General features: G+C 42.8%; 1 protein-coding gene across 1 annotated transcript in view; it reads left to right on the top strand.

Annotated features, from left to right (window-relative positions):
- The window catches only part of SVOP (SV2 related protein), a 68951-nt gene that overhangs the window by 12841 nt on the left and 42108 nt on the right, over window positions 1-14002 (top strand). The window contains 4 exon segments of the mRNA XM_029619143.1: window positions 4625-4660; window positions 4663-4709; window positions 6730-6828; window positions 7729-7800. Coding sequence (XP_029475003.1) covers window positions 4625-4660; window positions 4663-4709; window positions 6730-6828; window positions 7729-7800 — 254 coding nt within the window.

Raw genomic sequence — 14002 nt, 5'->3', positions numbered from 1 at the left:
GAGTAAGTGTTTCAAATAGGGTTAGGGTGGAAGCCGGATTGTAATCTTTAAATTTTTTGGTACATATTAATTTTATTGTTTGTAGGTATTATTGGATATGAAATTGAATACGTCGTGACATCTATTTTGAAATTGGCTTTGAAATTGTCCTTAGAACTCTTGGAAGTGTTGGGTGGAGCAGTGCATATTTTTTGACAGAAAATATAATAAGGTCTTTTTATAATATCCTTATATGAAACTATAGATTTGAAAATCATCTTTTGTTTTCAGCTGTATTCTGTATGGATTTGAATTTAAGTTTGTACAAATTTCGTCTGTCAACATACATTGTATATGATTTATGCATTAAACTATTGGGGTATATTGTTTTTATGGTAAAGTATCCCCTGAAGAAGACAACCTGGTGTCGTTGAAACTAGAGGCCTAGTTGGGATGTATTGGGGTGATTGGTTTTATGGGATTAGGGTGTATTGTGTATTATTTATAATTCACGATGTACTAATAAATTTTGTGTACTAAATAGTGCAAACTTATGGTACCATCTACTTGATAGTTTTATGACCAAATTCGCTCCAGTCCAGACTTAAGCCAGCCTGGAGCAGAAGGCAGTATTTCTGGTCTGAGGACTGTCCGAGGTGCAGAAGTATTTGGGCAGTTAGCATGTCTGAGCACGGTGGAGACAGTGAATGGGGTATCCATGCTGCTTCTTTCTCCTGTATGCTCTCCGAATGCCTTATTTTTTTTTTCTGTTCGTGATGAACACTTTTAATCTATTTTTTGCTAAATATCTCCCAAATATCTGCTTTTATGACAGCTGCTTTTTGTTTACTTTCGACATTTGCCATCCAAAAGCCCAAAAGATTTCAGTGAGGTCCATATTGTTTGAGCAAGAGGACTGTGACAGAAAGCTAAAGCTTCCCAGAAGGGACAGCATGATGTTTTTTTGCAGTTTAGACAGCTGAAGGGTAAGGTCTGAAGAACTGGGGTGCTTTGAATTCTGATCCGTTCTACACCATAGAACAAAGAATGAGGTCCTAAGCAACCATTGATCTCAGCTGTTTGCAGTGGATTGGGGAGGTTTTTTTGTTTGCAGAGAAGAGAGGGCATTCTCGAAGTTACTACGGAGACTGACTACAAATTTTGTTTCAAGTGCACTTGGCATTCATTTCAGGTTGTTGGACTCCTGTTGCCAGGACCGTTCCATTTCAAGATCAGTAATTAAAATAACAGGGGTGAGGTGAACCCTTAGAAAATCATGCACAGTACATGAATACAACTGTTGTATTTGGCGCCTTTTTTTCTTGATATCCATGGCAACTTTAAGTAAAATGAGTGACCAGGCTGAGAGAAGTGTATGAACTATATTTATTAATTTATAAAACTGTGATGAAGAGAGTGGAGGGGTTCTCATGTATCGATTTTATTTTGATGAATTGATTGTCACATGTATTGAGTACTCTGAATGGGAAGGCATGTAACTAGAATGTTATTATTATACCGTGTATGGTTTGGAAAGGATGTGTGCTGAGTAGAAAAGGAAAAGCAGGAAACTGGCCATATTCTCTCTTTCAATATATTTAAAAAAAAAAATGTTCATTGAACCTTAATTAATAAAATAAAAGTGAAACATAGCAGCAAAACCATTAACCAGCGCATCAAAATATGACATGAATGCTTCCACCCCACCTTCCCCAACAACACATTGGATGGAAAAATTCACATTAAATAGTAAAGAAATAAAATAAACACCCATGCAATTTAGTTAAAAATAAATAAATAAATAAAAAATACAAATTCTTCTGTGTCCTCATTCAGATGAGCTTGATCTGGAGGAGCCATACTTGGCATTTTAAAAGCTACAGGTGCTGTTGCTGCTAAGGAGTTCAGAGGGGCAACTGTCTGACACTCTCATATTGTTTTCTATTTTTGTATACAGAAAACAAAAAAAAGCCTTCTTGTTACAAGCATTAGCCTGTGTCGATCGCCAAGTGAAATAGTTTGCCTAGTAATTAGCAGTACAGAAAGTCAGTGTTTATTTGTAGCCGAAAATACCTAGCTGTTTTCCCCTCCCTGTCCTCCTTTTAACGTTTCTAAACTCACTGCTTGTGCTGAGTTCTTGTAGCTGTGTGTTTTGACTCTGCGGGGTGTGTTTCCAATGCACTTGCTCAAGAAATTACAGGCACAACTTCAAAAATAGATTCTGAGGTCTGTTCAGTTCAACACCCCGTGTCCCACAGAGAGAATTTACCCAGTGAATGAGAAGTACAGGCTTTAAAAGTCTAGCGTTCTAAAGGTTATCAAGGCAAGGGAGCTGTCTTGTCATTGCAATGAATTGGCAAGTGAGGTCTGTAAGGAGAAAGCATTTCAAGCTTTCATTTTCTGGAATTATTCATAGTAATTTTGCCCTTCAGGGCTTATTTTGTAACAACTCACCTAAATTTTGAATTGAAATTCACGCAGACGTTGCACTAATTTTTCAAAACAAACTTATGCGTGTACATATACTTTGAAAATCACCCCCACCAAATCTACCCTCCCACAATTACACTGGCTAATTGGTGCACAGATTTCTTTCTAGGAAAGTTTGCTGGGGTGCTTTTCAAAATGCAAATGTATGCATGTAAAGGCAAACCCCTTTCCACCCCCATCCCAGGGAATGGCCTCCCCTTAGTCTAGATAACCCTACGTCCATACAGGGTATACGCCCATGGATTCATCTTCATGTCAGGCGCATAGTTTTGTAAAAGGCTTTGTCTGTGGAGAAAGCACTATTTTATCTGTGGAAATGGTGTTGGAATTTGCCTTCATGTTTCATATCCCAGGCAATTCTTGGCAAAGAGTTCTAAAAGATGAATTGCTATACAAAAGGTTTTTTTTATTTAACAAAATGTGATGCAATGCCTGATGCAAAGGAAATAAATCAATATAAGAGTTACAAAGTGCAAAGTTACCATTTCTGACCAGAAAGAACACCACCTGAAAAATGAAATTGCTCCATTTGTTTTAAATCTATGTGCAATCCAAATACCAATGCAGAGATGAGCTCCAGGATAATGAAATCACAAATCCATATAGACTTCTCAAAACATACCTTGTAATTATTATTTTACTTACACCCAATGTCAATATGATCTTCTAGAACCCCAACCATGTGCAATTCAATTAAACCAATGATATTAGAAGAGGTAAGAACTTCAGAAATTGCCATGATGGGTCAGACCAAGGGTCCATCAAGCCCAGCATCCTGTTTCCAACAGAGGCCAAACCAGGCCACAGGAACCTGGCAAGTACCCAGAATGAAAAGGCTCCTATATTGTAGGTACATTAGGATATAATTCCCACAGCTGAAAGGTGATTAATTCCATTGTGTATACTTGCCAAAGCAATTGCAACCATTCAGTTAGGGAGGGGATGGAAGCCAAAGGCAAGCAACATTTCGCCTAGCAGCAACTAACACATGAGCCATCAAGTAAATATCCCTCCCCCACTCCCTTCTTAACTGGTGGAAAGTTCTCCAGTGGCTCAGCCAAGATTATAACCAAAGGGTCTAATGGCAAATTAATACCTATTATGTGATATATCCATGATAGAATCTCTGACCAATATACCTGTATTATAGAGTATGTCCAGCAAATAAGGATAAAGATGCTCCTTTCTCCACAGTCACGCCAACAATTATCATGACTCATTAGACACATTTTTTAAAATTTATATAGGGTATAATACCAATGATACAGGAAGATCCCTATGAATGAAGGTCCTTCTACCTTTTAATGACACTTCATGGGCCACATGAGATGGCTGTCAGTTGGGCATCACTGACTTCCATAGTACTTCTTTAGAGCGCTGATCAAAACCACTGAGGAGAATAGTGTGGATTTACCATCACAACTTGTTGCAGTTATCTAATTGCAGGAGATGGAATGCGTCATGCACTTAAGTACACCTGTAGCCATTCTTTCATTTTATTTGGTCATGACTCTCACATTTTGTATTAGCCATGAGCTTTTGAGACTAAACAGGTCATGTCTTCATCTGGAGAAAGCAGACTCTTCCATAGTTAATGAGCATTATCATTTATTAACAATAATTCTTATATTTAGCTCCAGATACATCCTTGCCTGTTTGTCATTACAATCCTAGAAGCCATCCCAGTACCAAGGCTGCATGCTGCCATGTGGAGGAACCTAGGGTTTGATCTCTGGCTCTAGTCTTCCGCTCCCTGGGTTGGCTGGGGCTGGGGGATGTTGCAAAAGCAGTGTTCACAGTCCCCTGGTGGGAGGGGAGTCCATAGTTAACGAGCAATGGTGACACCTAGTGAATGCATTCAAGGCCATAATTTCAAGGTTCTGGAAAGAGTCCTTGTGCAAGCCCCTGGCTAATAGGGCCAACGCTAATTATGGTTGTCCTGGTTATTACCACATTTACTTGGGTTTAATTATCATATGATATCTGAAGTTGGGATCTATGATCTTGAAAGCTTAGGCACAGCAGCATCTTTGTTGATTCAATAAAAGGTAAGACAATCTAGAAAGAATCTAGTTTTCTTCTGAATTAATATGGGCTCTATAAAGCTTGTCCCCGTGAAAAACTCGTTGAAACTGAAGCCATGTTTCCTTTCTAGATACCTTTATGGTGGAAGATGCGGTGGAAGCCATTGGCTTGGGAAATTCCAATGGAAGCTATCGATTCTTACTGGACTGGCATGGGCACGTAGCTGCAGTGGATGTCATTCAAACTATTCTTCAGGAATCTCTTAATAAATACGCAGAACGTGCATTTACCTCTCATGAATTCTCTGACTCTAACTAAAGTAGCAACAACTGCAATGGTCAAAGCAGATTAACCTCAATAGGAGCATCTCAAAGTATATAAATTCTACCTTCTGTTTGGTTTTTTTTTTGGGGGGGGGGGGTTTCTCTCATTTGAATCATAAAGCAGGGTTTCGGGAAACCTCACTAGAGGACCAGACTGATGAGCATGTGCTTATTATAACATCCATTCTCTTGTTTCTCCACTCAGAGGAGGCTTCTTATGTTAATGGAAGTAATGTCCTCAGACTGGTATTTCAGCTTCTTCTTAGTTATGAATCATTTTAGCTCACAGGGCTTGGTAATCAAAGGTTTTGGGCTGGGAGTTAGCACAACAAACCTGGCAGTTTGAATTCCCACCTCCACCACTGCTGACTGGCTAACTTTTATCTGGGTAAATCATAGCCCACATGGAATTAGCTGGACAAAGTGAGGTGATGCTGGGGCATTCCTGGGGCATGGTTAAACTTTGGCCAGTCCATGCTGATATTCAGTGCTGGGGGGGGGGGGCAAACTTACCTGGTCAGCCTAATAGCAGGCCTAATGTTAACCGGGCAGCTTATTCAGGCTGAATATCTGATGAAAGTTAGCCAGATACAGTTGTCTAGTTAACTTTATCCACGCACGCTGGATGAATTTCGGTCTCATATGTTTATGCTGATTACAGGGGGATGATTGTGGAAGGGCCATAACTACTTATGAAGGCCTCGGTCAGAGGTCAAGACCACCTTCACCTACTTTTTGAAAGCTTGAGTATGTATTCTCAAATCATTCATATATTTATTTATAATGATTTGTATCCAGTTCCAGCCACAGCTCTGAGTGGGTAACCTTAGCATATGCATATATAAAATAAAATAAAACATAGAGAAGCAATAGCAAGAAATAGCAATATCTTCTGGTATTAGCTGCCTAACAAGATGAGGCTTAAAGCCGGTGAGTGCACACGTTCCATCAAAAGACCACGTTTATTTCATCAGAAGCAGGGAGATATTATGGTGGCGGTTGTGCATAGCTGGAAAGCCCATGTGCTTGGAGGTTGCGTGATCCAAGTGATAGAAATGAAAGGAAAGCTTGAATGGAGCTGGGAAATCTTAGGGGCTTGAGATGAAATGCCCCATTGGGACTCTGCTGATTCTCAGCCTCTCTGCAATACGATGGTAACTCTTTTAAACAGGCATGCGGGTGCATACGTGCGCACGCTGTCGGCCCATGCCCAGGGTCGTGGCCATTTTATAACATACGCACATATGTGCACGCGTGTTACAAAATAGCCTGACCGCGCGTACTTGTGCGCGCACCTATACACGCAAATGCCGCTTCTGCCGCGTAGGTGGGGAGGATTTTAAAAGGCACGTGCGCCAATGCCATTACCAGTTTTCCCAGTTCACTCCCAATTTGACCAGGTAAGGGATAGGTCTGACAAACCGCCCCCTAGCTTAATAGCCTCCCTTTCCCCCTGTTAGCCCTGACCTTAAACTCCGCCGTTCTGCCTATTCTCTTTATTTTGTTACTTGCACGTCATCCATGGCAGAAGTAAAGTTACGCAGCAGGGGGCCCCAGGGTGCGCCTGTCGGCGTATTTGCACGCTAATTTCAATGTGAAATCCAGGAACGACCATGCCACGCCCCGCTCCTTTATTTGAACTTTTCATTTGTGCGCACAGCGGGAGATGTACGTGTACACGGGCAGCTTTTAAAATCCGCTGGGCGTGCACCAGCCCGACTCGTGCACACATCTCCCAGTTTTGGCGCGCGCGCCGGGCTTTTAAAATTCACCTGTAGATGCGTTTTTAGTTCTGTGTGGACAATTCAAGTAGTGCGCTGGCTGAAAGGAACAAAGGTCGTGCCATTGCGCGTGTCAGGGCGAATCTAGTTATCGGGGAAATAAATGGCATTTCTCCTTCTTGCCGCTTTAGATGGCAGACGCTATGGAGATGATGATTCTCAGTATCCTGGCTCCGCAGCTTCATTGCGAGTGGAGGTTACCGAGCTGGCAGGTTGCATTGCTGACATCGGTAAGAAGAGTGTCTGCACTTTACAACGTGTTCCCTGTTACCACCATTACGTAAAGAAATGAGGTAGAAGAGAGAGAATGCTTTATATTGTCGTTCCCAAAAATACTGATCTTGTGTTTCATTCAACAATATAGCCGCACCAAAACCCCTGGCTGACTGTAGCCCTGCTTTCAGATCATTGATGTGCTATCTTGATAGCACAGCCAGAGGCATAGAACTGCAATCCCTGAGGGCCGTAAACCCTTATGGATTTCAGGATATCCCCACTTAATAAACATGAGATAATCTGCATGCACTACCTCCGTTGTGTGCAAGTATCTCATGCGCATGTTATAAAAATCCAATAGCTGTGCAGATGGCCATTGACTCGCACAGGGGCTGGGGGGGATTTTACAAAGCAACTCGATGCAATCAGGCCTCCCCCAGTTCCCTCCCAGTCCGCTCCAATTAAGGAGCAGACTGGGAGGGAACTTTCCTACACCTAACTTTGTTCTTCCTCTCCCTCTCTCCCCGCCCCCTAACTATCCCTAATTTTTTTTTTTATTTTAATACTTACTTCAGGCTCTGGAGCAGAAATAATCTGCGACGCCGGCCGGCTGCCAGCACGCGCTGCCCTTTCCCCCCTCGGTGGCACTTCTGTGTGTTCCAGGGTTTACGCGCGTGGCTGGACCCATTGTAAAATGCACGCATGTGCGCGCAAGGCCCAGCACGCAAGTAAACCCCTGAAATTTACGCACGTAGCCCTTTCAAAATTTACTTGGTATCACGCGTATGGAACGGGAGTCCTTGGAAACACACTGCAGAACTTTGTCTCTCTATTCTGTACATCCTTCATGCTCTAATTTCAAATCCCTCTCTGCGCCCGTTGGAGATAATAATTGCATGTTTATTGCTCTGCAGGTGGTGTTTGTGGGGATGATGTCAAGTTCTTCGCTCTGGGGAAACATGTCAGACCGATATGGCCGGAAATTGGTGAGCCTGCAAGCTTCATTTCAATTGCAAGGATGATTTTTTGGCTTTTGCTGTAATAGAAGTATTGATAATATTATGATTCAATTCAATCCGCTTTAGGCCATTCGTATTTCAAATGAAAATATCAAAATTTGTTTTGTTTTGGGGGGCCTCGGAATGATCAGACTTGTCATGAAATGAAAATATTACTGAACAATACAGCCTGTGTGTGTTTATTTATATAATTTGTATTCCACTTTTCAGCACTTCTTAGTGCATTACATTCAGGTACTTTACTTATTTCTCTGACCCTAGGGGACTCACTGTCTAAGGAGGTCATTTACTAAACGTTTCCTCCCGTTCTGTGCCTGTGGGAAAAATACTTAGTAAATAGGGCGCTACCTGGGAGATGCGTCAAGCCGTGGTAGTGCTCTAACACGCGTTAAACAGCGTGTATCACATGATAGACGTGAGATTTTACATCTCTCCAACCTTCTACCCTCCCCTATTACAATGACCTTCTTTGCATGTGATTTCCATGCATGAATAATGCAAATGCATGCAAAGAAGTTCATGCATAGGCAATCCTATGCAAACATTTTATTGCGGCCGACTGAGAAGGAGCCCTAGGACCCTGATGCAGGTCCCAAGGCTCCTGCCTCACATTTAAAATGCCGGCAGAATTAAAAAAAAAAATAAATTCTGTGGCTCAAGAAAAGGTTTGAGTGGGGGCGGGGCAGGGCAGGGCTGGGACAAGGTCAGGAGGTGCCATTTTGGAAAATGGCGCAGATTGGGGGGGGGGGGTGCAAGGTTGTGCTCCGGCCCAAATTCAGGAGCTGCTACTAGACTGGAAGGTTCCGAGAGGTGCAGGAAGGGGGGTGGAGGGCGGGTGTAGGAAGGGAAGGCCGGGGCTCAAGAGCCAAACTTTTATTTTTGCTCTCGGGGGGGGGGGGGGGGGTGTTCCTGAGTATTGTGCTGCCTTACTATAGTTATTGCAATTTGGAGGGAAGGGGGCCTGGGGGGCCTAGACTCAATTTTTTTTTTTACCTTTTGGGGGGGCAGACCAAGACCACCTTCTTTATTGTTGGTATGGGGGAGGGGGTGGAGGGATGCAAGGGGGGACTGTTGGCACTATTTATTTATTTGTTAGCACTTTGGGGGTGGGAGGGGGTTATAGTGGGGGCCGCCTGGCAATACATATTTATTTGTTGGTACATGGGGGAGAGGGTATGGGGGGGGCATCACTGCACAGGCAGCTATTTTTATGCTTTTTAGCAGTCAGGGCTGCCTCGAGTGGCAGACCTAGGTTGAGAGCAGAGGGTCAGCCCTGACCCGTGCTCGACCTCCCCATTTTCCTGCCACTTTTATTTTTATTTTGTAGGCCAGCGGCCCCTTAAGGTAGTGGTGGTTCCTTGACTCTGGGGTCACCATGGTGTATAAGGGCCGCTAGACGCGTTCTTTTGCCTTGCAGTGTTTGGCCGCAAGATAAAAGAATGAGCCATAGAGCCGCAAAGTTTTTTTTTAGAGATGGGCCTCACTGTTTTGGCGACCCCCCCCCCCCCTCCCCCAATAAAACATTACGGCTTAGTGCATCCAGGAGTTTGTAACTGAAGCAATGGAGGGCAAAGTGACTTGTCCAAGGTCACAAGGAACGGCAGTGGGATTTGAACCCTGGTATTCCTGGTTCGTAGCCTGTTCTCTCTCTCTCTCTCTCTCTCTCTCTCTCTCTCTCTCTCTCTCTCTATATATATATATATATATATATATATATACTGTATCTAAGACGTGCCATGCTCGGGTCCTACCAAAGGCCATCGAGACCAGCATCCTGTCTCTAATGGTGGCCAGTCAGGTCGCAAGTACCCGGCAGATCACAACTGTTGATTTATGTCTTATATCTCGCTCCCAGGGTGACTTTCCCCAAGTCTACCTGGCTGTTCATGGACTTTTCCTTCAGGAACTTCTCCAATCCTCTTTTGAAACCCACTAGGTTAGTTGCCTTGACCATATCCTCTGGCAACAGTTTCCATAGCTTGATTGTGCGCTGAGTGAAAAAAAAACTTCCTACATATAATCTGTGACAGAGGCATAGAGGGTTCGTCCAATATTTGAAAATCCCAGGAAGTTATATCACTTTAACGATATATTCCAAGTCTAAACTATCAGAAGCTCATGCAGACATCAGGGAGAAAAGCTTTTTAAAATATAGAACATGGGCATAACCAAGGGTATATACTTTCTTTATTCTAAAAGAAAAATTTCTAAGAAAAAAAAAGTATGTGGACAAATAAGAAAGGATACTAAGGAATCAGATCTAAGAAGCAATAGAAAAAGAGAATTAGGAAAGAGGATATATTTCAAGAATTTAGCTTGTACTGCTGCTAAAAGTAGGGTTTTGCATCAACTGTTCAATTACCAAACTTATTTCATTTATTTGAGCCCTCCAAGGCAGGGCTTCCTAAACCTGTCCTCGGGGACCCTCAGCTAGCCTGGCTCTCAGGATATTCACAATGAATATGAAGGAGATTATGAGGCCTATGTACTAAAAGCTATGCAAACATTTTTTTTTAGAGAATGCGTCAGTAAAACTTAATGGGCACACTAAAATGCCACTTAACGAGCTATGCACTAAAATTAGCATGTAGGTGGTAAAATATAGCCACAATAGCATGTACATACTATTAGCATGCACTTTAACTCATTACATTGTACTTTCCATGTGCTAACAGCATCTGTGAGCTCAGTAACATTAAGCCATGATAAACCTAGCATGCATAAACTAATCTGAGCATGCACACTCCTCTTTTCTTCCTTGCTGCGTAAAAGTAAACCCAGCACATGGGGCTACTTATCTATTTATGGATTTGGATTTTAGATTTGATTACTTAAGACCATAAGTTTTGCCATGCTGGGTTAGACCAAAGGTCCATCAAGTCCAATATCCTGTTTCCAATAGTAGCCAGTTCAGGTCACGGGGTGACTTGCCTTTCCAAATCCGAGCTCAAGGTGAGGTTCGATTTTGCGAATAGGATACAGAGAAGTCACATGAAGACCCGAGTTCTGATTTTCACAAATACAGACTTTGTCAAAATGGGGACATATCTAGAGAAGGACTGGGAGAACATGATGAGGTGTAACAGTGGGCCAAAATAAAGGAGTTATTACAAGGCAACAAATCTATACGTTAGAGGAAAAAAGAAATCGATCTGGTTCTCAAGGAGGGTGGCTGAAAAAATAAGGTCAAAAAGAACAAGAAGTATAAAAGATCCCAAAAAGGGAACCAGGGAAGAATATCTGTTAAAACTGAGGGGGTGGAAAATGAAAGGTCAAGCAGCAGAAAGAATTGCGAAAGAGGTAAAGTAAGGTGACAAAACATTCTTCCAATATATCAGAGAAAGAAGGGAGGCCAGAAGTGGTAGAGTGAAACTGAAAGGTGATGAAGGAGCAATGTGTGGAGAGAAACGAAGAAATGGCAGAAATATCATTCAGTCAGTGTTCTCTAAAGAAGACCGTGGAAGAAGGACAATTGCTGGTTTACAAGGCCCTAGATGGGGATGGAGCAGATGAAAACTCCGTTCACAGAAGAGAATGTATGGGAAGACCTAGGCAAACTGAACGTGGACAAGGCCATGAGGCCGGATGAGGAATATCCCAGGATACTGAGGGAGCTCAGAGATGTGCTGGCGGGTCCGCTGAAGGACTTGTTCAATGGGAGTGGTGCCTGCAGGATTGGAGAAGAGCAGTGGTGGTCCTGCTTCACAAGAGTGGTAGCAAAGAGAAGGCTGGAAAATACAGGATGGTTAGCCTCTCCTCAGTGGTGGGAAAAAGTAATGGAGACTCTGCTGGAGGAAAGAATAATGAACTATCTACAATTCAGTGGGTTGCTGGACCTGAGGCAGTATGGATTCACTATGGAAGGTCCCTGTCAGACTAATCTGATTTTTTTGATTGGATGACTAGCAGGGACAGACTGCAAGAAAATAATCAGCCCAGGGGATTTTTTTCAAATCCAGCCCACGTGGTGTATGTCTGACTCCCTTGTGCGCTTTCCTATAGGATGTGTTTCAACAGTTCCCAAAAGCCCACCAAAATGACCCTTCAGAGGTTCATCATGTGACCTGGAGCCTGGCAGAATCAAGCTAAAAAATCTGCAACATAAATTTCAAATTTCCCTAAATAACCTAAGTACCAGAATAACACCCTAGACGATGGGCTGAGCGAACAGAGCTGTGAGTCCTCTTCCATCCATGCAATCTGTTGCCATCTGCCCCCAAATCTGGTTACATCTCTCATAATTATATCTTGGATTCCATATCTGGTATTAAATTCTCTTGTCAATCAATCAGCTCTTGAACCAGTTGCCAAGTAATGTGCCAGCCAGTGTATGTCACACCCACAGTCTCAGACACAAACACACACACACACACACACTCTTTCAGACACCCACTTTGTGTTGTCTCTCTCTCTGACATGAAACACCCACACATACACTCTCCGCTTTCAGTGTATGGGTGTGTCATAGAGAGAGAATGTGTATAGGCGTCTTCGTGTTAGGGAGAAAATCACCCACATGCACACACACATTCCGTCATTGTGCTGCTGCTCATTTGCTCACACAGTGAGTGTCCCCAGTCCAGTACTGCCACAGCATTATATAAAAAGTGTTTTCTTGCTGCCAGCCCTACCCAGTCTGCAGCAGCCCTCTTCCTTTCTCATTCCCACCCCCACCCTTCTTGGCCCCCCCTACTCAGGAGACTCACTGGTTATACAGCTAGTTAACCCTTTCAGAAGGAGAGACCAGCCTACAGAAGCCTCCCCAACACTGCACGACACTTGCTCTTGGCTCGCCCCATCCCTTTTTTGTGACTGGAGCTTGCCTCCACTTCTCCATGCCCCCGCAACCATTCCAATGCATTACCATTGACCGAGTGCTACAGAATCTGCTGCTTTTATGGTTCCCCAGGTTCTGCGTTGCCTACCTACTCCAGGGGAGGGGTGGGGAGACCAGGACCAGTCCTGTTCCTCCAGGACTTAAAAAGAAAATGAAGCCCTGGCTGAGACTGGAAGAACCACAGGACCCAAAGCAGTACAGCTCCAGAATCCTGCTTTCCCATGTGGATCCAGTGCAGCCAAGAATGGTGCAAGGATATTAGGCGTCATAGATAAACCTTACAGCCTTGTACTCCCACACACAATTAATTATACATTTATAACTGTTTTTATATTAAAAAGGACATTCAAAGTGCAGTCTTATGAGGTAAAGGTATCACATACAGCTTGTACCCTGCAAAATAAAAAAAAATAGACACTTGGATCCCCTATTGCATTAAGCCTATTGTAACATGTTGGGTGTAGGTTCAGCTCTCAGAAAGCCTTGGGTAACCTGAATTACAATTAAAATATAGTAAAACTCCAATACCAAGACAAATAACAGCCAGCATTCAAACAGTAACAACCCTACCTATGAGAAGGCAATGTTACAAATATTACACCAGGGTCTAAAACACAAATCTGGAAATCAGAACAAGCTAAACTACTCTAGGTCCCTACACTGAAACTACATGCTAGCAGAATACCTCACCTCTGTCACACATGCAGAATACAGATTAACCCTCACTAAATACAGAATAGAGAGAAGCCATAAAGTATAAATAGAAATGTGCAGACAAAAACTGAATTGGAAACTGCAACAAGCTAGATCCTGTATAGAGTGCAACAATGGAAAGAGAAAAACATTACCTTTCCTATAAAATATCAAATCAAGAAATATAAAGCCATACTAATAAAGGAATACATAGTTCAAAACAGCTGAACATGCAATAATTAAACTCCATATAAAACTTTAAAAAATTTCCCAAAAACCAATACAACAGCAGACACGTTAGATAATACCCAATAATTAAAACCAATAAGAATTTTAAAAATTCCCCGCTTTCTATACTTTCCAGTCACCCTGAGATTGTTCTGGATTAGTGGGGGCGAGGCAGTGCACAAACTTTCTCTTCCCTCACACGCATGCTGGTACACACACACACAAACTCTCTTGCACCCACTGACACACTCATCACACATACACGCACTCACCGACACATACATAGACACTCGCTCCCTCTTACCCATTGACACATAAACACATATGTCAGTCACACCCACTGGCTCAAATAGAGACACACACACACACACATGTGGTCAGTCACACACTCTGACACACATACACTGCCTT

The sequence above is a fragment of the Rhinatrema bivittatum genome, chromosome 11 (assembly GCF_901001135.1).
Source record: "Rhinatrema bivittatum chromosome 11, aRhiBiv1.1, whole genome shotgun sequence".
NCBI lineage: Eukaryota > Metazoa > Chordata > Amphibia > Gymnophiona > Rhinatrematidae > Rhinatrema > Rhinatrema bivittatum.
Note: the sequence above shows the minus strand (reverse complement) of the source record. Positions and strands in the feature narration are given on the sequence as shown.